This window comes from Electrophorus electricus, chromosome 17 (genome assembly GCF_041902795.1).
Source record: "Electrophorus electricus isolate QZ-2024a chromosome 17, ASM4190279v1, whole genome shotgun sequence".
In the NCBI taxonomy this organism is placed as follows: domain Eukaryota; kingdom Metazoa; phylum Chordata; class Actinopteri; order Gymnotiformes; family Gymnotidae; genus Electrophorus; species Electrophorus electricus.
The window spans coordinates 19,315,001-19,340,124 of NC_137513.1; the positions used below are offsets into that span (position 1 = coordinate 19,315,001).

At 43.7% G+C, this 25,124-nt stretch overlaps 1 protein-coding gene across 8 annotated transcripts in view; it reads left to right on the forward strand.

Moving 5' to 3' along the window:
* The window catches only part of cadm2b (cell adhesion molecule 2b), a 118,495-nt gene extending 93,937 nt beyond the window's left edge, over window positions 1-24,558 (forward strand). For 2 of the 8 annotated variants that reach the window (XM_081699729.1, XM_081699726.1), the window contains 9 exons: window positions 7,512-7,664; window positions 9,006-9,143; window positions 12,721-12,882; window positions 13,496-13,586; window positions 14,634-14,812; window positions 18,237-18,260; window positions 22,260-22,382; window positions 22,501-22,606; window positions 23,144-24,558. In XM_081699729.1, coding sequence (XP_081555855.1) covers window positions 7,512-7,664; window positions 9,006-9,143; window positions 12,721-12,882; window positions 13,496-13,586; window positions 14,634-14,812; window positions 18,237-18,260; window positions 22,260-22,382; window positions 22,501-22,606; window positions 23,144-23,249 — 1,082 coding nt within the window. In that variant the 3' untranslated portion in view covers window positions 23,250-24,558. Of the gene's footprint in view, window positions 1-7,511; window positions 7,665-9,005; window positions 9,144-12,720; window positions 12,883-13,495; window positions 13,587-14,633; window positions 14,813-18,236; window positions 18,261-22,259; window positions 22,383-22,500 lie in introns of all 8 variants that reach the window. The other 6 variants (XM_081699730.1, XM_081699728.1, XM_081699727.1 and 3 more) reach the window with 6 other exon arrangements.
* Window positions 24,559-25,124: the final 566 nt, after the last annotated feature.

Here is a 25,124-nt window from a genome sequence, read left to right on the forward strand (position 1 = left end):
TTATCTGTTGTATGACAAAAACAATCCAGTGAGGCATCATTACAAGCAATATCTGTGTTTATTGCATTGTGTGTTTGGGCCAGGGGTCACGTGATACACAGGACAGCTGGGCCTCAGTTCACGTGGTACACCTCACACTCTAACGCAGGAGAGCTGGGCCAGGGGTCACGTGGTACACAGGACACCTGGGCCTCAGTTCACGTGGTACACCTCACACTCTAACGCAGGAGAGCTGGGCCAGGGGTCACGTGGTACACAGGGCAGCTGGGCCTCAGTTCACGTGGTACACCTCACACTCTAACGCAGGAGAGCTGGGCCAGGGGTCACGTGGTACACCTCACACTCTAACGCAAGACAGCGGGTATCGTAACGCATTGTAAAAGCGGTTGGAACAAAATAAAACTGCAGTTTCATAGATCTGCAATCTACACTAGAGATACACAGTGAGAAACAATGCTTACTTGGAAAACCTAATCAAATGTAATCATCAACATACTGTCACCATCTTAACGATGGTCTTAACGATGGTGTTAACGATGATGTTAATGAGGTGGAAGAACCTACTCAGCAGTCTATTAACACTCCAGGGTCTAGCCACACCACTGGGATCCACATGTGGTGTTCACCAATGTAACTGAATGTGTGGAATTTCCTTTTGATTGCTTTTTGTAAATTTGTCCAGGTGTCACCGATCCTGCTTTATGCATTGCCATTCAAAAGAGAAAATTGGAAAAAAATATGAGAGTGAAGATTTCAGTGAGGATGCAGCTGCCCACTCTGGCTGAATTTCAAAGAGTCTAAAGGGAATTATTACCAAGTCAAGTTTAAGAAGACGTGTGTGGCCCGAGTACCGAAGGGCGAGGGGCAGGACGCACAGGCTCCAGTGACGTGGACGAACATTTATTAACACATGAAGACAACGGCACTCACACGCAAAACAAACGATGAACATGAACACAATACGGTTCACATTAAACAAACGCGATAAACACAGCTACATTTAACAATGACGAGAAGAACATTTAACTTTAACATTAACTCTAGCACGCTACCTCACCAATGACCGACAACACTGCACACAATGACAAGAGTTTAAATAGACAAAGACTAACACAATACAGGTGTGTGCAGGTGTGGTTACAAACACAGATCCTCCCACTGCACGTGGCGGGCCACACCACGTGACTCACAGAGGCGAGCGTTCCGTGACATCAATAATAGAAGTTGGGATATGCAGAGCCACTCTGTGGCATTGTGCAAAAGAAACAGGGTTTTAGCATTGTAGCAGTCAGACATTTTGCTCCAGGCACGTGTGTCGTTCTGGCCACTTCAGATGCAGTGACTGCACTGTAGCAAGATCAGAAGCGATGGCTGGCCTGATTACGTCTGGTCTCTCAGCGAGTTTGGAAGCTTTCGGAGACTGAGGAGTCTTTAGCTCAGAAGTCCACTGAACGTGCGCATGATCTCACCACAGATGGGCTGACATTTGAGCCCTGCCAAGGTGAAGCAGCACATCACCATATGAACCACCTAGAACTGTCAGCGTGGGTTGGAGGTGAGCGAGAGATGACATTACACTTCCTTTCTTGCTATGTTGTTCTTCTGAACTTACTATCACTAGTGTGGGTGAGGTAACTCCTACAGAAGGTCTAAATCTAAAAACCCTAACCCAGCAAAGACGGTCAGGCGACGTGTATGTGAGTGTGTGGATGTCCTTTACAAAAGAACTCCTGTGGAGGTATTCGTCTTCGCTCAGACCTGTCCTAAACCTGATCTGCCTGGCTCCTCTCCTCACGGAGACACAGATGGACTACACTCTTGGGTCCACTCTCATCTCATGCATTATTCATGAATAGCTCCTTCCTGGAGAGGCATGCGCACATTGCCTAAGACCCGGTGCCGTCGGACCACTCTGGCACGCGCATCATGCCTGTGTTCGCATCCATCTTACCGGAAAGCCATTGGGGGGGGAGGGGGGATGAATGTTGAAAGAATCTTCACAGTGATGAGTTACCGCGATGGAAAAAAAAATCAGCGTACGCCATATGTCTTCCTTAGTGTTGCTCCGTTAAAGCACAGACGGTTTCTGATTCATCATGGTGGAGAAGAACAAATTAGAACACTGCGTGATTTACTGGTTCGTCTGTTTGTGTCCTGTTTATGGAATAACAACACCTGCAAAACATGCTTGCAATCCATTTTGCACTTCTTAATGAGATGTAAGTACATTTTATAGCTGTGTGTAATAGGTGATGAATAATAGATGGACAATTTTAGGATGAAACACAAGTGATGTAATTGGAGTCACAAATGCAGATGAATACCTGTTTTTCCCCCTTTAAGACTCAGACTGTGTGATGTGTAGCTTTGTCATACGGGGGGGGGGCAGGTCTAATTGGGAGTAGACGAGGGTACTGGGAGTGAGGTCAGAAAGAGCCACATTTTTAAAAAAACAAACAAAAAACCTCACATATCCTAAACGCTGATGCCAGTGATGCCTGACCTTCATTAGGTGCATTCAGCTCAAACTGTTGAAAAGGTCAAATGCAGAGCTGCCTCTTAATTGGCCCAGGGCAATCAAAATGTTGTTATCTTCTAAATTACTGCATTAATGGACTCATTAAATTGGTCATTAGCCAAGGAGATTCAGACAGCCATGCAGGGTGCATTAGATTTTATGATCGAAAATTCCATTATTATGCGCCATAACCATAAATATACAATAGACTATTTAGAGCATTTCCAAGCATGCGAGTGCATCCTGTTTTAAAGGGAAGACACCTGTAGCTTCTCACTCCTGTTTCACCTTCTCTTGGGGTCAGCATTGGTCATCGTGGCGTGCGTCTCCTCGTGTTAGCCGTAAAGATCTCCAGAACATCTGCCAACCCCAGCCCTCCACTAGTGACTGGCATCCCGCTGTATAATGGGGAGGTTATCGTGACTGATTGCTGAGCTCATCTCTGCAGACCAGGTGCAAACGCTTACGTCATTTGTAAAGGGCTAAATTATGCAAATGAAACGATTTAGCAAAGTACGGATGTACAGAAAGCCAGTATGTCAGCCCCATACCAGTGACTGAGCTAATAAAATAGATGGTTGAAAACCATCTACTTGTCTGCAAGGTCATCTGAAATGTCATCTGAATTTCAAACAGGCAGTAAAATCAAGTGCGTCTTTCCCACCCAGCAAGCTGTGCTTCAGAGAGGTTATTTAGGTGACTTTAACAAATTTACACATACTGTATAAATATACTTATACTATCATATATGCGGTAGGGTCTGTTGTTCTATTTTGAATAACCTTTTTCAGCATGTACATATATTACTGGTCCCTCTGAAACTAACCTGTAATATATTTAAAACAATATTGAGCCCTAAATGTGTTTAAACATCAACAGTAACATTACTTAATTGAGAGACTCAAAACTGCTTATTTCTTTGTCCATAAACCACCTCAAATTCTCTGTTCTATACGTATGTGGAATTTGGGAACTTAAAAGTTCCATCACAACCTTCTGTGTGCTCTCACATTTAGAGTAAATGGACATTTGAAAGCTGTCCAGCATCCACAGAGATAAGTGGACCCCTAATGGGCTCATTATAGCGTTAACAGCAGACAAATAAAATGTTAAGTGCAGCGTGACATTTTAAAAAGACTTCTGGTAAACAGCATTAACTCAACACTCAAAAAAGAAACCTTAATTCCATTAAGTTCAGTAAGTCTCCATATCTGATTAATACGTTGATAAATAAAATAAATTAAATAAATAAACCTGACATTTGGATTGGTTTTGGTGTGTGTGTAACAGGACAAAAAACGAGGGTGAGGGTTATCAGATACTCACATGCTTTGCTCAGACATCACTGGGACTGGAAAGCCTAAACTACAAAGTTACAATGCTGTCCATCCGGACCTGATCCCTTTAAAGCAGCACGGATCATAGGAATTTAGGGAATATTTTCAAATGGCAAAATAGAGTTGATACAGGACTAGAGTTGATATAGCTAATTTGATATAGGGTTAGCTATATATAACTGAGATGATATAGGACTAGAGCACCAACCATCACTGGACATACACATTCACAAACATATTCTCACATACACAATTCACACAGATTCAGGACAATTTAGAGTATCCAGTTAACCTGACCTCCATGTTTTTGGACTGTGGGAGGAAACCCATGCAGATACAGAGAACATGGAAACTCCACCCACTGGGAACTCCCCAGTGAGGTTCTGGTTGTGGAGTTCTTTACCAGTGAAGTTCTGGTTGTGGAGTTCATTAGCAAGGAGTGACTGACACAACTTTAATGGCTATGTATTAATACTATGCTAGTATGTTTCTTAAGACCACAAGAACTCCTCCAGACTTCCATCACTTCCTTAGGGGTATATTCCAGATCCAGAGTTGTGCGTCTTGCCACTATAATGTAGTTTGTGTGAAGACACTGTACACAGAGAATGACCCAAAAGCGTCTCATCTCAGGTTCAATATTGCTAACATGCTTAGCAAACAAATTTTCACATTCAGTGGAAAAGAAAAAGACTCTAAAATCCATCAACATTCCAAAGATTTTTTTTTTTCCTTTTAAGGATGTTTTATGAATTCTGAGTTTTAGTTTGATCTTCCACATGTAATCCAGATTTAGTGCAGTGTGTATTGTTAAAGTGAGACCCATCTTAGCAATACACCTGCATTTTGGAATCTCTTTTAAGCTGTGGTCATCGGCACGTGTCGAAAGGCTTTGAAGTGGTGAGTGCTTGTAAGTAACATCTTCCTGTACGCAGTGATAACAGCAGACTTGGAGTCTCGTAGCCATCATAGCCTGTCCTGGTACTGGCACTTCACAGCCAGCAGATAAGGCAGTCTAATTGGACAGAGTGAAACCCTTGGCTTGTCTGAATGCATCACCGCCAGCTCTAATATACCAGATCCAGACTCGACACCACCACACCTGCTAAGGCTGGTAGAACAGATGACTAGGCCCAGTCAGTGGAATGGTAGAACACTGGTAGACGGCAATACTGGGCCCAGTCACTGGTGCTGAGGACGTGATTCTGGAAGGGTGTCAGTCATCACTGAGCAAAGTGAGAAACTGTAAGGTAAAACAGATATCTTCTTTATTCATGTTGGATATTTTTATTGGTCCTTTGCTCAAAATGAAAATTGAACGCACACAGTTATGATGATAGCATATTGATAATGTGGTCCTACATCCAGAGTTCACTGGATGTAGCCATGTTCAGAATTGTCATATACCTGTCAGTACAAATCTACAGTTTTTAAGACAGTTTGTTTTTTTAGTCTGAGTGGTTGGTAAAAATCCTCGAGAGTCAGACGTAAGCTGTGGACACACGAATGGGCTGTTTGTAGAGGACCCTGTGCTGAATGCTTGAACCTAGAAGCTGTCATGCTGCCCAGGCCAAAGGAGAGTCTTAGAGACCTTCATCAGGAGAAGGAGAGACAGAGAGAGAACACAAGGTCAGCTTTCTGGACGTACACCCCTCCCTAAGTGCAATAAACAGCACAGAGGAAATCAGAGAGACGTCGGATACGAAACGTTTCATCATGGCGCCCTTTTTAAGCTCCGAAGAAAAAAAGACCTTTTTCCAGCACTGGCGTTCCACTGCAGTAGTGACAAAGCACAGTGACATCTGGGCATGTGTCCGGATTTTGATCTTTTCTCTGTTTGTATTGTTGGGGGAATGTAGAGTTTCTGCCAACTCTGCTTGGCCTGGGTTGGATTGATAACAGTTGTTTTTAGGGTTATTCAAACTCTTGTACATTTTAGCCCTTCAGTGGATTTATAGTAACGCTTTGAGCTTAACCTCATTGTGTCAAAACAAGACATACCACAGAACTTCACTTTAACCGGCGTTTACTGACGCATCTGTTAGATCTACTGGGACCTCTGACAGTGAGTGGTACTTGCCTTACCAGCACACTCAAAACTAGTATTCCACATGGCTGGTTTCTGTTCTAGTCTGGACCAGCACCGTCTGGTTTGTGTGTGTTGTGCAGGGTCTCTGTGCACAGCTTGCCGTCATGGTGCAGTTCGAAATAAAGCTGCCTGATATGTTCCACTCTCCTTCTCGTTCAGCACAAACGGAACCTTGCACCTCTGCTAGGCTCTCTGTGTGTGTGTGTGTGTGTGTGTGTGTGTGTGTGTGTGTGTGCACATGTGTGTGCGTGTGCATTTATTTTCTGGAGACAACAAGGTACTCTTATCCACTCCCTTGTCTCTGTGTCAGAGGCAGGCAGAGGGCGATGGGCCGGTGGTACTGTGTCATCTGGGCCCGGACTTTGATGGTCTCTGTCTCCACAGGCTTCACTGCTCTGTCTTCAGGCTCGTCTGCAGTGCTAGCTCACAGCTCATCGCCTTGCGTTTTGCCTTTATCCACCTCGGCTATGTGCGCCTGCCAAAGCCCCTGACGTTTGCCATCTCACAAAAGCCCCTTATTCTTAGGCAGTAAGCAGGCACATCTGACTCGCCCTGCAGAAATGCAGCTCTGGTGTGTAGAGAGGCAGAACGCCTTACAGCGCTGCTCACTCACAGGGTCTGACACGTTACTGTAGTTTATTATCACTGCAGTTTGCATGCATGGATATGAACGTCCTGGACACGTTTGGCCCTGTAGCTGACCAGAAGAGAGCCTCTCTTCGAGGAAGCTGTATGAAGGAATCTGGTGCGATTCCCAAGATGGTGTCTTAATGAGCTGCTGGTGTAGATGACTGGGAGCTGAAATTCCGGGTTATTGAATTAAGAGCCTGTTTTGTCTCGCGAGTTGCCTAGCGAGTTGCTGGTGAAGACGACTGCACTGCTGAGTGAGAGTGAGGTGACAGATTTGCGTGGGGCTTTGGGTGATTCAGTACGACTTCTCAAACACAGAGGGCACTTAAGAACGACTACAGATAACAAAGCCTTAATTTACCGGCTTGTTATTTACAACAACGAGAAAATTAAAAAGTTAAAACAGATGTGTCTTGAAGCTAATTCCAGCTGATTTTTACTAATGTATCTAATTAACAAAAAAGATAACCTGTATATATCCATGTTCATTGCATAGTTGTGTGAAGATCGAAATGATTACCCTGTTAACTTCAAATCATATTATTTTATTAAATATTTATTATATATTGTTAGTTGCGATTTTATCATTTATTAATCCTAAGGCATACAATTAGATAACCATTGTGAATTGTTCATTAACCACTAACTAAATGGTTGCTAATAAGTAAGACTTGTAGTTACATGAGTGAGACCCAGGAATCATTAGCAGGTTCCTGAAGTGGAAATGTTAATGCTACTTAATAAAGTTCATTCACCCCACGAGAATATTACATCTGGTCCTTTTCAGATAACATTTTAAAAACATGTTTTTACTGTTTAGAATTGATTACACTGACATGTAGATGCAGTGCTGTGTGATTAGTCGCTATGGTGTATTAACGTGTGTGTGTGTGTATGTGTGTATGTGTGTGTGTGTGTGTGTGTGTGTGTGCTGAAGCGCTGAGAGACAACCGGATCGAGCTGGTCCGAGCCTCGTGGAAGGAACTGACTATCAGCATCAGTGACGTGACGCTGTCGGACGAGGGCCAGTACACGTGCTCTCTCTTCACCATGCCCGTCAAAACCTCCAAGGCCTTCCTCACAGTGCTGGGTAAATGTTCTCATAGACTCTCCTCCGCCCTCTCCTCAATCTGCAGGGATGAGGTCAGCCCTGCCGCAACAGATGTAAGGACAGCTGATGGAAGAGTCAGTCCAGCATCACAGGGACATATGTAAATCAGGGGGTGTATTTCATGCTGGTTGATGGGTCCTGAGTTTGTATTCTGGAGGCTGTTAGCATAGCTGGGTGAACTATAACCATTGTGCCAGGACTACCATTAGGTTACTTGATCTATTCACCACTCTGTTTACATTTTAGTGTGTGTCAGTTGTTGTTAGCCAGAGTGACTTACATATATATTTTTCAGTATGTCCGCATATATACTTCCTGGAAATCAAATCCATCACATTGATGTTGTTATCAGTGGTGGTGTTTTCACTGGTGTTGTCATCATTGCTGGTGTTGTCACTGGTGTTATCATCATTGGTGGTGTTATCATTGGTGTTATCATTGGTGGTGTTGTCACTGTTGTTGTTATCAGTGGTGGTTTTTTCACTGGTGTTATCATCATTGGTGGTGTTATCATTGGTGTTATCATTGGTGGTGTTTTTCACTGTTGTTATCAGTGGTGGTGTTTTCACTGGTGTTATCATCATTGGTGGTGTTATCATTGGTGTTTTCATTGGTGGTGTTGTCACTGTTGTTGTTATCAGTGGTGGTGTTTTCACTGGTGTTATCATCATTGGTTGTGTTGTCATTGGTGTTGTCACTGGTGGTGTTATCATTGGTGTCACTGGTGGTGTTATTATTGGTGGTGTTGTCACTGGTGGTGTTATTATTGGTGGTGTTGTCACTGGTGGTGTCATCATTGGTGGCGTTGTCACTGGTGGTGTCATCATTGGTGGTGTTGTCATGTAAATCAGGGGGTGTATTTCAGGGGGTGTATATGTTGTTGTTATCAGTGGTGGTGTTTTCACTGGTGTTATCATCATTGGTTGTGTTGTCATTGGTGTTGTCACTGGTGGTGTTATCATTGGTGTCACTGGTGGTGTTATTATTGGTGGTGTTGTCACTGGTGGTGTCATCATTGGTGGTGTTGTCACTGGTGGTGTCATTATTGGTGGTGTCATCATTGGTGGTGTTGTCACTGGTGGTGTCATCATTGGTGGTGTCATCATTGGTGATGTTGTCACTGGTGGTGTCATCATTGGTGGTGTTGTCACTGGTGGTGTCATCATTGGTGGTGTTATCATTGGTGTTGTCACTGGTGGTGTCATCATTGGTGGTGTTATCATTGGTGTTGTCACTGGTGTTGTCATCATTGGTGGGTTAGTTTAGACCTCCGGTTAAGGATGTGAAAAAGCACTTAGGTTTTTAATCTCTTTATTTCAGGTGTACCAGAGAAACCAGAAATCACTGGCTTCACGAGACCTGCTGTTGAGGGAGAAGAGGTCACCCTCACATGTACAACATCTGGGAGTAAACCAGCCGCCAACATCCGATGGTTCCGGAATGACAAGGAGGTGCAGGGTGGGTAAACAAACACACAAACACACAAAAGTCCTCTCACTCCTCTCTCACCTCACCACAGTTAACACACACTCCTCTCTCACCTCACCACAGTTAACACACACTCCTCTCCCCACCTCACCACACAGCCTACAGTTAACTCACACTCCTCTCCCCACTTATGAATGCAGCACTATGTCATCAGCTGGTATTCTAGCCATGACTTCCTGATTTAGGACCATATTGAGGCATATGTGCTGTACCATAACATCTACTACTGCAGAATCAAACCTCTCAGAGTAAGAGCACTTTGTGTCCTAATGACCAGAATGGACAGGATCCTACATCCATGGTCCTAATCTATACTGTGTAATCAATATGGGTTCAGCCACTGGATGTATACATGTGATGTATCTAGATTAAAATGATGAAAACCGTGTTGTGTGGATTGTACAGCTGCTATATTTCAAGGTGAAGTACTTGAATCCTCAGTATGAGTTGAGTTACGACAGTGTTTTAGCACGTTACATTAAGGTTGAATACATTAGGCATTATTTTCACCTGAACAGATGTCCACCCAGCATATCACCTTAGAGACAACTAAATATTGTCTAGACATTTGGCTTAAGCAGGTTTGTGTCAGGACTTTGCTCCATTTGGCCTGATGGAGTGTAACAAACCCATGGACTATGAGGAGTCCGTATCTCTGAGACAGCACTCACCTAGCACACAGTGGAGGGGGAGCTCACCTCTGCTACTCAGCTCACCTCCGCTACACAGCTCACCTCCGCTACACAGCTCACCTCCGCTACACAGCTCACCTCCGCTACTCAGCTGACCTCCGCTACACAGCTCACCTCCGCTACACAGCTCACCTCTGCTACACAGCTCACCTCCGCTACACAGCTCTTCTCTGCTACTCAGCTCACCTCCGCTACTCAGCTGACCGCTGCTACACAACTCACCTCCGCAACTCAGCTGACCGCTGCTACACAACTCACCTCCGCTACTCAGCTGACCGCTGCTACACAACTCACCTGCGCAACTCAGCTGACCTCCGCTACACAGCTCTTCTCTGCTACTCAGCTCACCTCCGCTACACAGCTCTTCTCTGCTACACAGCTCTCCTCTGCTTCACAGCTCACCTCTGCTACACAAGTCAACTCTGCTTCACAGCTCACCTCTGCTACACAGCTCACCTCCACTACACAGCATCCTAGCCTGCTCTCCATCACTCGCTCCTCTTCAAGGGAATGTCTGGCTGTGATCAGATCTGGTGTGAAGGATCAGGTCTGCTCATCCGGGTCGCTGTCAAAACCCAAGTGGGATGTCTGATACAAAGGGATACTGTTCCAGAATGGGCAGGAGTACAGAAATGCTGACTTTAATGAATATTTGTTATGTAAGATATGCAGAAAACTTTTCCAGCTTATCTCAGGCCAGATCCCCTGACACTTTCTCCCAAGATGGGCTGTACTTGTTTAGATACAAGGAAATACACTTTCCTGTATTATAAGGTCAGCTGTGCCAACTTTATGACAGTTTTGAACTCCTAACTCTGTAAGTTATTCCTGTAGCGTGATGTGCCTGTGTTTAATTCAAATGGGTCTGTGGGAGTCCTCATTGTATTGGACCCTCTCTCTCTGTCCTGTGGAAGGGCAGTTTTCTAACATTTTTTTTGTGTCATCATTAAAATGGGGGGGGGGGGTGTTGTTGTAATGAACGTCTGTTTTGGAGATCTTCAGAGGAACAGTCCTCTCTCTTCTGGAGCATAGGGTGCACAGTTCTGTATCCCAGAGTGGACAGGCGAGTATAAAACATCACAGCAACACAATTAGCAAAGAGCAGAAATCTGAACAACCCAAAATGTTCTGAAGCAAGGATGGCTATGACATGTTCTAAATATATGGTAGGACATATGGCTTTTCTTCATTTTGGATTGAAAGGATACAGTAATGTACTATAGGTGTTCGAAATGGATGAAGGTCTCTGGAGTCTGTCATGTTATTGCAACACTTCAAACAGAACTCAGAGGAATTTCAACTTTTCAAGTTAAAAAAAAGTGAGTTACTTGAAGCAGCCTAAGATGCAATGTTCTGAACAGACCCTTCAAAGAATCAGAGCTGTGTTAATGTTAAAGGTGGCAACTGAGGTAGAGAGAGAGAGAGAGAGAGAGAGAGAGAGAGAGAGAGAGAGAGAGACAGAGAGAGAGAGAGGAAAAGAAAGGGGGAGACTTTGGGTGGTGGTCTTAGCAGCCTTAACACAAGCCCCATGTCATGTTGTGTAAACCAGCTTCAGCGTCACGACTGTAAGAATCCCCTCTCAGCTGCCTTCATCTAACCCAACTGGTAACCTTCTTATCCAATGATTACAAAAACTGCTGTAATAGCAGATCCATCCTGGTTTGTTTTATTCAGTCTTGTTTGATGGTATATGAGTAATCGTGTCCTCCAAGTATTGTTCCAGTATTGTTTGTCTTGTTATTAGTTTTCATTATGTGCATTTGTAGCCATCTTTTTGTGTTTCGCTTGGATCACTGGCGTTACCTGCAGGGCTCATCTGGTAACAGCGTTCAGGGTGAAGATTCAGGTTGAAAACTCAGGTTGAAGATTCATTAGTACCATGTGTCCATGGTTTCATTGACAGTTGATGGATGGAAAAGTTCTTGTTTGGTCACGTAGGGAACTGTGTAACGTTCTCTTCCTGCTGTGATGCATTGTGGCGTGCAGCTTTAAACTTTAAGCTCAACTGAAGAACCCAAATCTGAATTGTGTCCTGGACGCAGGCTGACAGGTCAAAACCTGCCAGTGGAGCTGCAGAAACACCAACTATGACAGAGCAGCTCCTCACATTACAGTTCTGCTACCTCCTGCTGCTCTGGATGGAAGACGCGTCAAAGTTGTAAAGGAAATAATGTCAATATTTTTGTTTCGATGGTAAAGAGGAAGATATGGATGACAATTTCAAGGACAGCTAGAATTTGTGCTTGCACTTGCAGTGTGTGTGTATGTGTATATTTGTGTGTGTATAAGAGAGAGAGAGAGAGAGAGAGAGAGAGAGAGAGAGAGATTCTCATCCATATTAGCTAGCAGGCCATCCGTGTACTGTGTACGTGCAGTGAAATGTTTAGTGGCGAACATCCAGGTTTCTCACTCGACTGTTCATGCCCCTGGGCTGTGGCTTTCACGCCTGGTGGACAAGACAGCCCTTGGCACCTGCCCAGAACACTGGCCATGTACTACCCTCCTCTATCAATGTTTCCTGACAAGTAGGCGATTGGCTGTGGTTTTAAGCCTTCACCATGCTTTCTTTTACTTTGCTCCTTGTTGTTGTTGTTGTTGTTGTTTTTTTTTTATCTGCTTCACTAAATTTACAAAGAAATTCAAGTAGGAAGAAAAATTCCCTCTGGAGCTTCAAAACATATTAAGCCGAAAGCCAGCTGGTCTGTAGAATTCCAGAGTTGTTGCATATTGCAGCAGTGAAATGTAGTCCAGCAGTGTTGGACTCGACGTGGTCTCCAGTCTGAGGATCTCAACAGCTGGTGCTCTGGGTCTCGGGGAGAATTCTAACATGCGCTCATTGGTCTGCACTGTGGCAGGTGTGAAAGAGGTGAACGCCACTGGTAGATCATTCGTGGTGAGGAGCACCGTACGTCTCCAGGTGGACCGCAACGATGACGGAGCCGCATACACCTGCAGTGTGGAGCATGTGGCACTCAACTCCACCCCTCATCAAGTCACAGAGGTGCTGGAGGTCCACTGTGAGTCACCAAGCCCAAACTCCAACCTACAAACCCCCAGCCTCCAACCCACAAACCCCCAACCTCCAACCCACAAACCCCCAAACTCCAACCTACAAACCCCCAACCTCCAACCCACAAACCCCCAACCTTCAACCCACAAACCCCAAACCCCCAACTCCAAACCCCAAACCCCTGAACTCACAACCTCCAAGCCCCAAAACCCCCAACCCCTGAATCTCCAACCACAAACCCCCAACTCCAAACCTCTAACCCCAAAACCCCAAGACCCGAGCCCAAAAACCTCCTGGCTTCTCTAGCTTAACATATGCAGCAAAAAGGCAACTTTTTCAGCAGTGCCATAATTCATTATGTTCCAAAAGAAGATTTATTCATGTTTACTTAAAAATAGTAATTAGGCAAAGTATGGAACCAGCTGGAAATTTGCAGGGCAAATTGGTTTCTCATCTTATGTTTTAAGGAAACTTCTTTTTTCTCTGTAAAATGTCAGCTGTACCACATTATGTGGTTTTGGGAACTTTTATGACTTCTGTGAGTATATTTAGGCCAGAATTTGTTTAATTCCTTGGGTTTCTATTCTTGTTTACAAAATGAGTTCTTTTTTCCACCGCAGATGCACCTCAAGTAGAGATTGTGCACTCTTTAATAGTGCCCCAGGAAGGGCAGTACTTCAAACTGGAGTGTGTATCCAAAGGCAACCCGCTGTAAGTGTGTCATTCCTCCTTTCAGCAGTTAGGAACATTTTCATTTGTTGGCCCTGAACTTTCTTCTGTTCTCAGTTTAAAGAGTACAAGGTGAAATCCAGGAGCCATAAGATCTAATTACTAGTTGAAGACCTTTACTTCAGCATGTGAGAAAAAAAGCTTTCAGTTATAAATCAGATCTTGATATTTAGGTGAGATCTAGTGTGCCGCATAATTACAGAGAGATGGCAGTTTATTAGCCAAGTTGAATTCTCTGACCTTTTCAAGCCGTAGGCCTGACTCCTGTAAGATCCTCTCCCAAAAAATGATGATAAAAGGTGGGGCCAATAACTTTAGCTGCAGCTATAATTATCAGACTTAACCGAGCTTTAAACCTTTAATCAAGCCGTAAGCCATTATGACATTTGCCAGTGTCTGGGGAATAAGGAGTTGGGACAGTCCACTGTGTACTGCTGTCCTGCTGCGCTGCCACACCAGCAGTTTAATGCAGCATAAAAGGTGGAAGCCCATGGGTGGAAATATCCTTAAAATCCAAGAGCATCCTTGTATTGCAGTCTGTGGGATTAGGAATGACAACGCGCCACCATATTAAGTCTTCACTGATAGGTTCTACTATTTCGGTGCCTTTCTTGTTCTTTAAAGTCTTGTTCTGATAATGATAAGATAACATGACAGATCTTTCTAAAAGTAGTAATGATAATCTCAACAGATCTACAAGTAGTAATGATAACAGATCTAGAAGTAGTAATGATAACACAACAGATCTACAAGTAATAATGATAACAGATCTAGAAGTAGTAATGAAAAGCTGACAGCCTCCTCTGGTTGCTGGCTGGGATCCAGATCGGTAGCTGTGTAGGCCACCTGTGGTAGCACATATGCTGTGTAGCTTCGTACAATGCTATTATGGAAGGGTTTTCCAAAAAGAAGTATGGGTATGTGAAAATAGACACAAAAATGAACTGTTCATAACATTATAAATGTCTTATCTCAGAAAGAATGTCAGCAAAGTCTGGAGATAAATGTACAAATGCTTGTTGCGTTTAGACCCGAGCCTGTTCTCTGGACAAAAGACGGTGGAGACCTTCCTGACGTGGAGCGCATGATCGTGGAGGGCAGAGAACTAATCATCACCTCACTGAACAAAACGGACAACGGCACGTACCGTTGCGAAGCGCACAACCACCTCGGGAGCAACAGTGACGAATATGTTCTGTTTGTGTATGGTGAGTTTGCTTCTTACCACATGCTTCTAATGGCTTACAGCACTGTGTGAGGAAACGCTGGATGTCTTTGGAACAGAGCTTTGGGGGGTTTGGTGTTTAACATGGTATGTTTAAGCAAGTGTAATTTCACAATTCTGTTGAATAATCAGGGGTCTTATTATCTAAGTTTTTCAGTTGACCACTAATTCATGCAATCACACACACGCACGCACACACACGCACGTAATTCATCGTGCCCCAGTTTACCTTTACGTATATGAAACCGTGGAAATTGCTGCTGGATGCAGTCTTTAATGTGGGGTTGAATTCAAGCCTGCGAGAAAGAGCAGCAATTGGCTACATAATAAACCCTCCCCTACAAACACAGATAACGCCTGTCAGCCTCAAACCGCAAAACAGGGCCAGAACACTATCCATGCAAATAGATTTCTAAGAATGGGTTTTCATCAGCTCAGAAGGACATGGTCACTCACTCAGAGGTCAGAGGTCAGATTAAATGTGCCAATCAATGGCCTATAAGCAGACTCGACACCAGGATCGCTTTAGAAACCATGTGTTTCCTCATTTTGATGGAATATCTTCTAAACTCTATGAGAAGGTGTTTCTGCCTGGACAAACCCAGAGTAACGGAAGTAACGGTAGAGTAACGGAAGGAAAGAGAATATGGATCAGTAAAGGAAGAAAATACCTTTGATGCTGAATCCAGCAGAGACCTACTAGAAGCTTCACTATCTAAGACCAGCATTCTTGTGGGTTTGCTCACAACCCAGTGATCTGGAAAGTTCAGATTACTCATCCCTGCTTTCATCAAACACCAACAGAGCACCACAGCACAGCACCTGCCCTGGGTCTTCTGTTAAGGCCGAAACAAACACACAGACAGAGAAACAGACAGGGCGGGGGGAGGGAGAGAGAGGGAGAGAGAGAGAGAGAGACCCTTGTTCATATTACTCATTATCTTTACTTCTAATTCATCTGAATGTCTCACAGCACCCCACTGATATTTATCACCCCCCCCCCACACACACACACACCCCTCCCCCCTCTATTGTAGTAGACTGGCTCGGCACTTGAATGAAGCTAATTTGCTAATGGCACGACTGCCAAGAGGCAATAAATGTCAGCCAAAGTCACACAGGAGCTATTCATCTCCATTTAGCGTCATCACTCCTGATCATTACCGTAACTGCCAGTAGGTGCACTTTATGACCAGGCCATGCAAACTGCCGCATTTATAGAAGAGACATGGGAACACATCCAAGACGTGGACCAAATGTTGAAAACATCACATGCAACTGGAAGCCATATTTCACTTTTTAGATAATCACAATCTTTGGGGAAAACATAGCCATCTGTTTCTGAATATTTTCGTTTCATATTAATCACTAAATCCGGTATATTTTTCAGCCCTTAAATCTAAACTATTAGCTGTCAGACTGTGAAAAGATTGTGAAAGACGGAAATGTTTGAAGACCAGCTAAGACCCAAACAGCAGATGTGTCAGTTAGAGAACCGGCCAAAACATCAGACGTGATGGTGTTCAGAAGGATGGCTGTTTCCGAATGGAGAACCCAGAGAAAAGGAGGCTCTGTGCCTGAAGTCTTACTGAGAGAGGCAGACACATGATGGCTTTTAAACGAGAACATGGCATTCAATCTGAATTCAATCTAAATGTATCATTAACCTCCCAAAGCTGATATTTGTGATCCTGCCCTCTTTGGAAACCTGACCCAGACTAGATCTATTGGAGCCACACCACCTCATAAAGCAAGCCAAATGGACCGTTCTGATGTGTGAGGCCGGCCTTCTGAGCCAGCACCTGGGCCACTCTACTCCTATATGATGTATTCAGGAATCTGGGCCACTCTACTCCTGTATGATGTTTTCACTCTTTAGTTGAAAACAGTCCATGTTCCATAATACCTGATCACAAAACAGCAATCAATAGCTATCAGCTAGTCATAGCTGAAGACATACAAAGTGTTTGAAGATATTGAAAATGATGAAAGGTGTTTTAGGACAGAATATTGGTTGCACTATAAAAATATGTATGCATGTACAAGTATGTAAAGCAGTTTTACTGTTGAACATGGAGGAAATATCCAGCTATAATAAAGCTGTGAGCAAACGATGAGGAACATACAGTATAAACTTAACGAGTTCACATGTCTAATCTAATTTGTCGTCATAGGAGTTTTCAGTCTTAATTGTTGTTTGTAATATAACTGCATGGAAAGAGACGCATGTTTATCCAGCTAATGTCAGAGAGGTTCTCTACCAGGGTGTTAGCTGGGATCTGGTCTGCAGTGCCGTAAAGATAAGGTTGTCCATCTGGGGTCTGGTCTGCATTGACCATGTCTTCCTGTCCCCTGCCCTCAGGATGCTGTAGTCCTTGGCCTCTCCAGCCAGCGTCAGTGACTCTCGTCTCTCGGCTCTGTCTGGCTCAACAGTTGCTTTCTCTAGTAAAATATTTATCAGTTGCTTTTCTCAGTCGGCATGTGCACAGTTGCTCTACAGACCTCTCATAATTAGACTGTAGAGAGAGCTTTAAAGGAGGCTGACACACATACACACACACGCACATGCACACACACACAAACACACACACATGCACACACGCACATGCACACGCACACACACGCACACGCACACACGCACACGCACATGCACACAAACACATACACATGCACGCACACGCACACGCACACACACACGCACACACACACACACACACACACACACACACACACACACACACACACACACACACAGTGACGAGCCCAAACCCATTCCAAATTCATCTGATTGCACTTGCCTTCAATCTTTCGTTGCATTTCTTTAAAATGTAAAAGATTGACTGCATGTGTGGTTGGTGTGACAGAACACTGAGAGTGCAGGCCCAGTAGCACCCATAAGCCTTTTGGCTAGTGACGTCCAGCTCAAACAGGAAGCAGACATACTGAAACACTACGTAGGCCTTTTTACTTCTCCTGTAGTTTCGGACTGTCGAAGCTTGCCATGTGTTTGCTGAAAGCCACTCCTCTGAAAGCATGTTTATACCAAACGTCCTCATTAAGTCTTCAATTTATGTGTATGTTTGTGCACTGGTGTGTGAGTGTGAGTGTGTGAGTGTGAGGGTTTGTGAGAGTGTGAGAGTTTGTGAGAGTGTGAGTGTGAGAGTGTGAGAGTTAGTGTCTGTGTGTGAGCTTGAGTGTGTGTGTGAGCGTGTGTGTCTGTGTGTGTCTATGTGTGTGCGCATGTGTGTATGCGTGTGTGTCTGTGTGTGTGCGTGTGTGTGTGTGTGCGTGTGCGTGTGCGTGAGTGTGTGTGTGTGTGCGTGTGTCTGTACACTGTTGATGTTCTTGATCTCCTCACTCACGTCTTCCCTTGTTGCCTGCTCCTCTGTCTGCATCCATGGCAACAGCCAAAGACTTACCAGGTACAACAGGTAAATATCCCCTCCTCCAGTGCTGACATCATCATTGCGAGCCAGGGCGCTGCACTGTGGGGCGTGACATCCTCTCAGTCTCATCACAGCATGGGCTTGAGGTCATGGCCTTGCATGGGAGCACTGGCTAACACATGGGAAGGCCTCTGTGCTTCATTCCACTCACTCCCATGAGACCTTTAAAACGCAGACCTCCATATATTAGCGCTTGACTTACACAACACAGAAACCAAGTAGCATGGCCTGAAGCACATGTAAGATTGCTTTATCAATTTATCTTAACTTATATGAAGAACGAATGTTTTGCTTTCAAGCATATGTTATCATCTTTGTAAAGGCATCTATATTTTATATGCGAGAAGGAATGAATAATAAGTAAATAAATAATGTTTCTGGGTGTCTGGTAATTGCTTCTATGACTTTAAGGCTTTTCCAGCAAGAATGCTCCACATTGTTTAGTTACATTGTTTAGTTACAGAGAAACCGCAGTATGGACAAACGTCCACTGTGGCAGAGTTGCGAGTCTATGGAAAACGGCATGAGATGCCTAGGGAGTCCGGCATGTCAGCGTTGCTTCCGTGTGTGCGTGGCACTGCTGGGACCCAAGAGATCAGCTTCTGACCCACGTAGCCTACGGTCCTTGTGTTCTGACCCACCTGTGCCTCCACGCACCCCATCCCTCCGATTGACCATGCCCCCGTTGGGTCCAGTGGTCCTGTGCTCCTGCGTGTCTCTGGGCTAACATTCCTTCTGTCTGGGTGCAGATCCCAACCGGGAAGATTTTTTTAAAACAATGAGCAACTGTAATTTGTTTTTTGTGTGTAACCACGTCGTGGACACCCACGCCATATTCCTGTGAGAATATTAATGTCTGTGAGGTGGTGTGTCTGAGCTTCTGCAGATTATAAAGATATTATAGAAAGCATAACAAAAATGTAACTTAGAAAGTTCAGCATGTCTCCATGCATTTACACGGCTCAACATGACATGTGTGCTCACATTTTAAGGTAAAGGGTATCTCTCTAAGACTCACTTGTCTTAGCACACAAAGAATTTTTTTTTATGGGCAGCTGATATTAAAAGATACAATTACATAAGAAAAACATTTTTTCATCTGGCTTCCCGTTACCAAGTCCAGCTGCTCACGGGTCATCAATTACCTTTTACAATACTGTTAAAAAACCTTTTGAAACTTTCGAAATCATTTATTTCTGAGTTTCATCCCAGGTGAGCTTCAGGTCTTTGTCTTTATGTGAGCACAGTTCTACAATCAAAGAAACTCATGTCTTGAACCCTTGGAAGCTGTGCATTTCGGTTACGGTACCTACATGAGCCAATAGTCCGTACCATGGCTTCTGTCTGACTGCCTCATCTTCACAGCCGCGTTTAGCTGTGCATGCGTTCTCCCAGCACGTTATTCGGGGGCTGTGTGTAGGTGTGAAGAGCACCTCCTTTGTCTGGTTTGGCTTTCCACCCAAACAGCCCACTAATCTTTCTAAAGTATTGCAAGGACAAAGCAGACCTGTGTGCAGGCTGTACTCCACCGAGCGTGACCGCCTTCGCGTGGTGTTTTTGGACAATACGTGATAAATATCTGCATGCAAACATGCTCACTTATTTAGCCGTGCAACTGTAAAGCTCGTGTGTTGTTGATCCATGTAAAACAGACTTATTCAACAACATGTATTAAAGATTTAAACCCATAATATTGACATTAGCATGACACAAAGAGATAAGCTGGATCCACACAGCTGAAGGTCAGGGTAGGTGATTGTGTGTCTGTGGGAGTGTGTGTGTGTGAGGTGCATCTTACACACACTCCCGAAACAGAAGTACAGCTTTATTAAAAGATGACGTGTGTGGTGAAACCAGCAACGCATGCCTGTTTCAGCCACCATCTATCCACAGGAAGCAATAATGAACCCCGCCAATACAATCTCCACCAGGGGATATGCAAAATTTTCCCATTCCTGAGTAACAACCAACTACAAAGCAAGAAAAAAAAGAAAAACCCTGCTCAGACTGAAGGGGCGTCAGGAGAAAGGGAGACTAATAGAGAGCCTTATTAGGAGCGGGGAATAGGCTGGATTCTTCTTATTTACCACGAATGAAGATGTAGGATGTGTGTTCTCCATCTCAGGATGGTGCCTGAGGCCTCTTCATACATCACCAGATGAAGGAGTGGATTGAGTGGATCCTTATGAGGCCCCTGGTACTGTATCACTCTGTAAATAAAGCACAATTTGAGATGAGAACCATATTAAATTGTACACTGACATTTGTGTGTACTGAAAACAAAGCATATTTATTTAAGTGGTTTTGATAGCACATGACTCCATGAAAGAAAAGGGTCATTTCTTAATTTTCCAGCTGAAAAATACGACTAACCTGGACGAGAGGTCAGTAATGCTTCGACATTAGAGTAGACGTGCTCTTATGAACAGATGTGCGTTCTGTGACACACATACATTGAACTATTATTCGTACTGAATAACAAACTACACAGATCTTAAGGAAAATCAAGCTATGTTAAAATTTTTACCCCACCCCACCCCACACACACACACACACACACACACACACGCACACACACACACACATACATATGTATGCGCTTTCTTTAGGCGTTAAAACGGCTCTACAGAAGTGGTTTTGCCCATACCTCTCAGGGTCACTTTACCAAGCACAGCAGACAACGACCCATCCGTCTGAATGAGCTAATGGGAACCAGCTATCATTTGGCGTATCCCCTGCCCACACCAGCACTGAAACAGCTTCGTCAAGGCTGGTGAGGGTGGGGTGGAACCGTAGCATCTCTTCTACCGCTCCCTTACTGGGGGAAGCTTGCTACGCCACACAGCTTCCTGTGCTCCTGTCCGCTAGGTGCGCTCTTCTAGGTGCCAGTTTCTCCGCGGAGTCCTGCGCGTGACTGAGTTCACCCACTCACCTGTGCCTGCTCTCTCCTATCCACCCCATCAGGTGTTTTTAAAGCCAAACAGATTTTGTGAGAACTGCAAGACTTTAAACGGCCGTTCTTTCGCTTCGTGCGTCAGCCGACCTGATGGTTCTTCTGAGGGTCTAAAGTCAGGGCCGTGATCTAATGAGACCTCTATCTTCTTCATGCTTTCACATGGCTCAAACACTACTGCAATCATTTTTATTTCATTGGTGAATTTTTTATGCTTTAAAATGGCATGGCATGTATTTTTCAACTATAAGTGGTGCTATGTATACATTGATTCTGATGAAGACTTCCTATTTAGTAAAAAAGATCAATTAAATAAATAAACTAGGTCACAGCATTCACAGTCACATCCAGATCAGCATATGTGGATTATAGGCAAACTAAAAAATTATAATAAGAAGAAGAATTTGATAGTCAGGCATGTGGCACAGGATTTGTAAATCTTCTTCCTAGTGGTCTCTACACTTTTCTCTTTCGCTGTCTAAACCACAGCACACAGAAGCAGACTCACATTTATTAGTGCTGGAACCATGCTGGACATGATCGAAATGATGCTGAAAAATTGTACCATATTAACTGTGCAAGGCAAGCCAGAGCTCTCTCAGTACCAGGAGACTGACCCACCAGGGCTCTGCTGGAAAGTACCATCCATTATCCAACAGTTTCCCATTTTCCAGTTGGTAGGATTCAGTTGATTTAAAGTTTCTGAAATTTCAATCAACATTTACCCATTTATGGGAATAAGTAGAGCAATGCTTGAGAAAAATTCAGTCAATCAGAATATACACAAGCTTATATGATCAGTCAGCCATATTCTCAACCTAATCCAATCAAGTAATTAATCAAACATACATCAGTCGCACTGTGCTTATGGCAAGTTTGGGCATCCACCCCAAACTCTGTACCTGCATTACCGATAAGTGATCTAAATCTCTGAAAGATGACAGGATCTGGCCTCTATGACAGGGCATCCTATGTCAAGCAGAAATGCGCTCTTGTGATCGTGTGACTGTTGTTTACCTCTGCCTCTCCAGATCCCAACGCGCTGACTCAACACAGCCCCGACCACGCACTGATCGGCGGCGTGGTGGCTGTGGTGGTCTTCATCAGCCTGTGCTTCATCATCGTCCTGGGCCGCTACCTCGCCAGACATAAAGGTAGGTGCTCCCGCTCCGTCCCGCGGCCCGAGACGGTCTAGAGACTGCGCTAAATGCCTGAACCTTGTCCACTGCTGTTCCTTATGTGTCTGTGACCTATGTGGGACTGTGTGGACAGGGACATACTTAACGAATGAGGCCAAGGGAGCAGAGGACGCCCCAGACGCCGACACTGCCATCATCAATGCAGATGGGAACCGCGCACATGCAGAGGAAAAGAAAGAGTACTTCATTTAGCACCTGTTTCCTTCTATTCTGTTCAGTATCACCACGGCAACACAGCTAGCCAGCCCGCGGAGGGTGCTAGACCTCTCAGTGCTAGCCTGGCGTGCCTGTTTCTCCGCGTCTCCCTCCTCAAGGAGCTCGCTAAAGCCTCTAGATCGGCAAATCCGACACCAGAGTGTGTTGCCGTTTTATAATGCCAATCTAATCGACCAAAACCAAAAAACAAACCCTTAAATTGAAAAAACAAAACAAAACTTGTTGAGTTTGTAACTGTAACACCAGGTCCATTTAGGCTCAAACCCCCACAAGTCTCCCCGCCCCCGGTCCCGCCCCGCCCCCTGTCGTCCATCAACCCCCCCCCCCCCTCCCCGGTCCCTCCCCCCTCCCAAAAGTGAATTTGTTTTAAGTTGCCAAGTGCCAAAATATACAGACACATTGTGTGTTTGTCGTTGTGCTCATTTCAACGTTGTGTGTTTTCCCAGTGGATTCAGAGTTCTGTACCTCCCTCACTGTGACTGTTATATACCCTTTTGCAGATATTACCAGGGAGCGGCAAGAAATGTGGTTCATCTCAAGTCGGAAAACCTTGGCTTTGCCAATAATTACACTTTAAGGGAAGAATACGTGCGATGCATAATGTGAATATTTATCGTCCTTTTTTTTTTAAATGATTATACATTGTGAAAGTGGGTGTTCACTGAAGTGTATTCCATAAAAGAATGTTACATAAAGGCAAAAGACAGGACATGGGTACTTTTGTAATATATGGATACCAAAAACCCTGACAAACATGTAGAAGGGAGACAAGCATAATACCAGTTGAAAGCACAATTAACCCCCCTGGTCTTGTCCGAACAGAAATAGCATTGCAGTTTCTTTTGTTATTATCTGTCTGTATATTCTTGCACTGTTCATGTTTGGCACTTCTTTTTTTAAAACACATAAGCACAAAGTCACTGTTAAATGTCACTGGTTTAGACTGTCTCAGGATGAAAACATTTTGTTACCGAATGACGAAAATGACTTCTTTTTCCTGTACTGTTTAAACAGTTTTTTTTTTTCTCATGTGGACTGAACATAAATTGAAAATCAGCACTGGTTAATTTACAGTAGGTAGTTTAATTAATATTTATTTTAATTATAGCCCCTGACAATATTGCTGTACATTTACTTTCCTAAGGTGATTATTGGTGGAAAATATTGTTGAAACATGGGAATCCATATATCAACATTTGTATAATAGGCAATATAGGACAGCTTTCTGATAACAGATTCATTCTACTCTTGGATTAAATTATGCTGTCAATTGGAATTATCTGTGGAAAACATTTAATCTGGGAGTAGATGTACTCTGCATCCGGAAAACTGACTCATAGTTATTTAAAGTGTTTCATCATTTTTATAATTGTGTTGACACAGTAGTTTTTCCCCTAGCATAAGCATGTATATAATGTGAATAATTCACTATTTAGTCATTTATTTAACTGAATTTTAAATCTTTATTATACCGTTTTTAAGTTCCATACATGCCATGTTTGTGTGTCTACTTTAGATTCAGCACTGCATAATACTTTTGGTAAAACTGACGGACAAATACAATGTATTATTACTCTATTAGTGTACTTTAGAATGAGTTTTCCATGGGAAGGTCAGAACAACATTCACAATTATTGCCTTTGTGTTGGCAATTATCCATAAGACACTGAATTGCTGCTGAATTGGGCGGCTTTTAAAAACATTTTCAACGTCCATACTTCATCCCACTATTTATAACATCAAATAGAAATGACATTTTTAAGACCATTTCATTAGATTTGACTCTTTTTTTTTTTTTGTTCTATGAGAAAATGTGTGAGGTTTGATTTTACAGTATTAAACATTCATTTTCCAAACTATGCCTCTGTAAGAAAAAAAACAACAACTCAGAGAGTAAAATATGCACAAACATTCATCTTCTCTCTCTTTTTCATGCAAACGTCACGTTCACTGATGTAATTCTGCCTCTCGGTTTCTCCAGACCACATGAAAATTCTGGTGAATCCATTGAGAATGACTAACCATACTACATGTCTATATCCCTGACAGAGCTGCTGCAGAAAACTACCTACACAGGAGAAAATAAGACCCCAACACCCCCACCAAGTAACTTGGCCTGTTACTGCCATCTAGTGATGGAACGTCTCACAGTGCTGCAATGAACAAACGCGTAATCAAATATGCCTGTAGCTACATCTTTTCTCAATTTTGTCACAGATATTGAAACTGTGAGCTGCTCTTAGATATAACCATAAATAGCCTGCAAATGTCAGTCTGTTTCACCATTGCAAAATTCTCTTATACCTCCAGCTAGACATTACATCACTCTGAACTGAGACACTTTCCCATATCACATTTAAGTGCAGTCCCAATAATAAAAAATAGACATTAAACTTCATAAACCTCATAACTCAGCCATATTCTAGGGTTTCTGGATTGCCGTTGGTCAGTTCTATGGGTACCACTGGCTGAGAACAGATG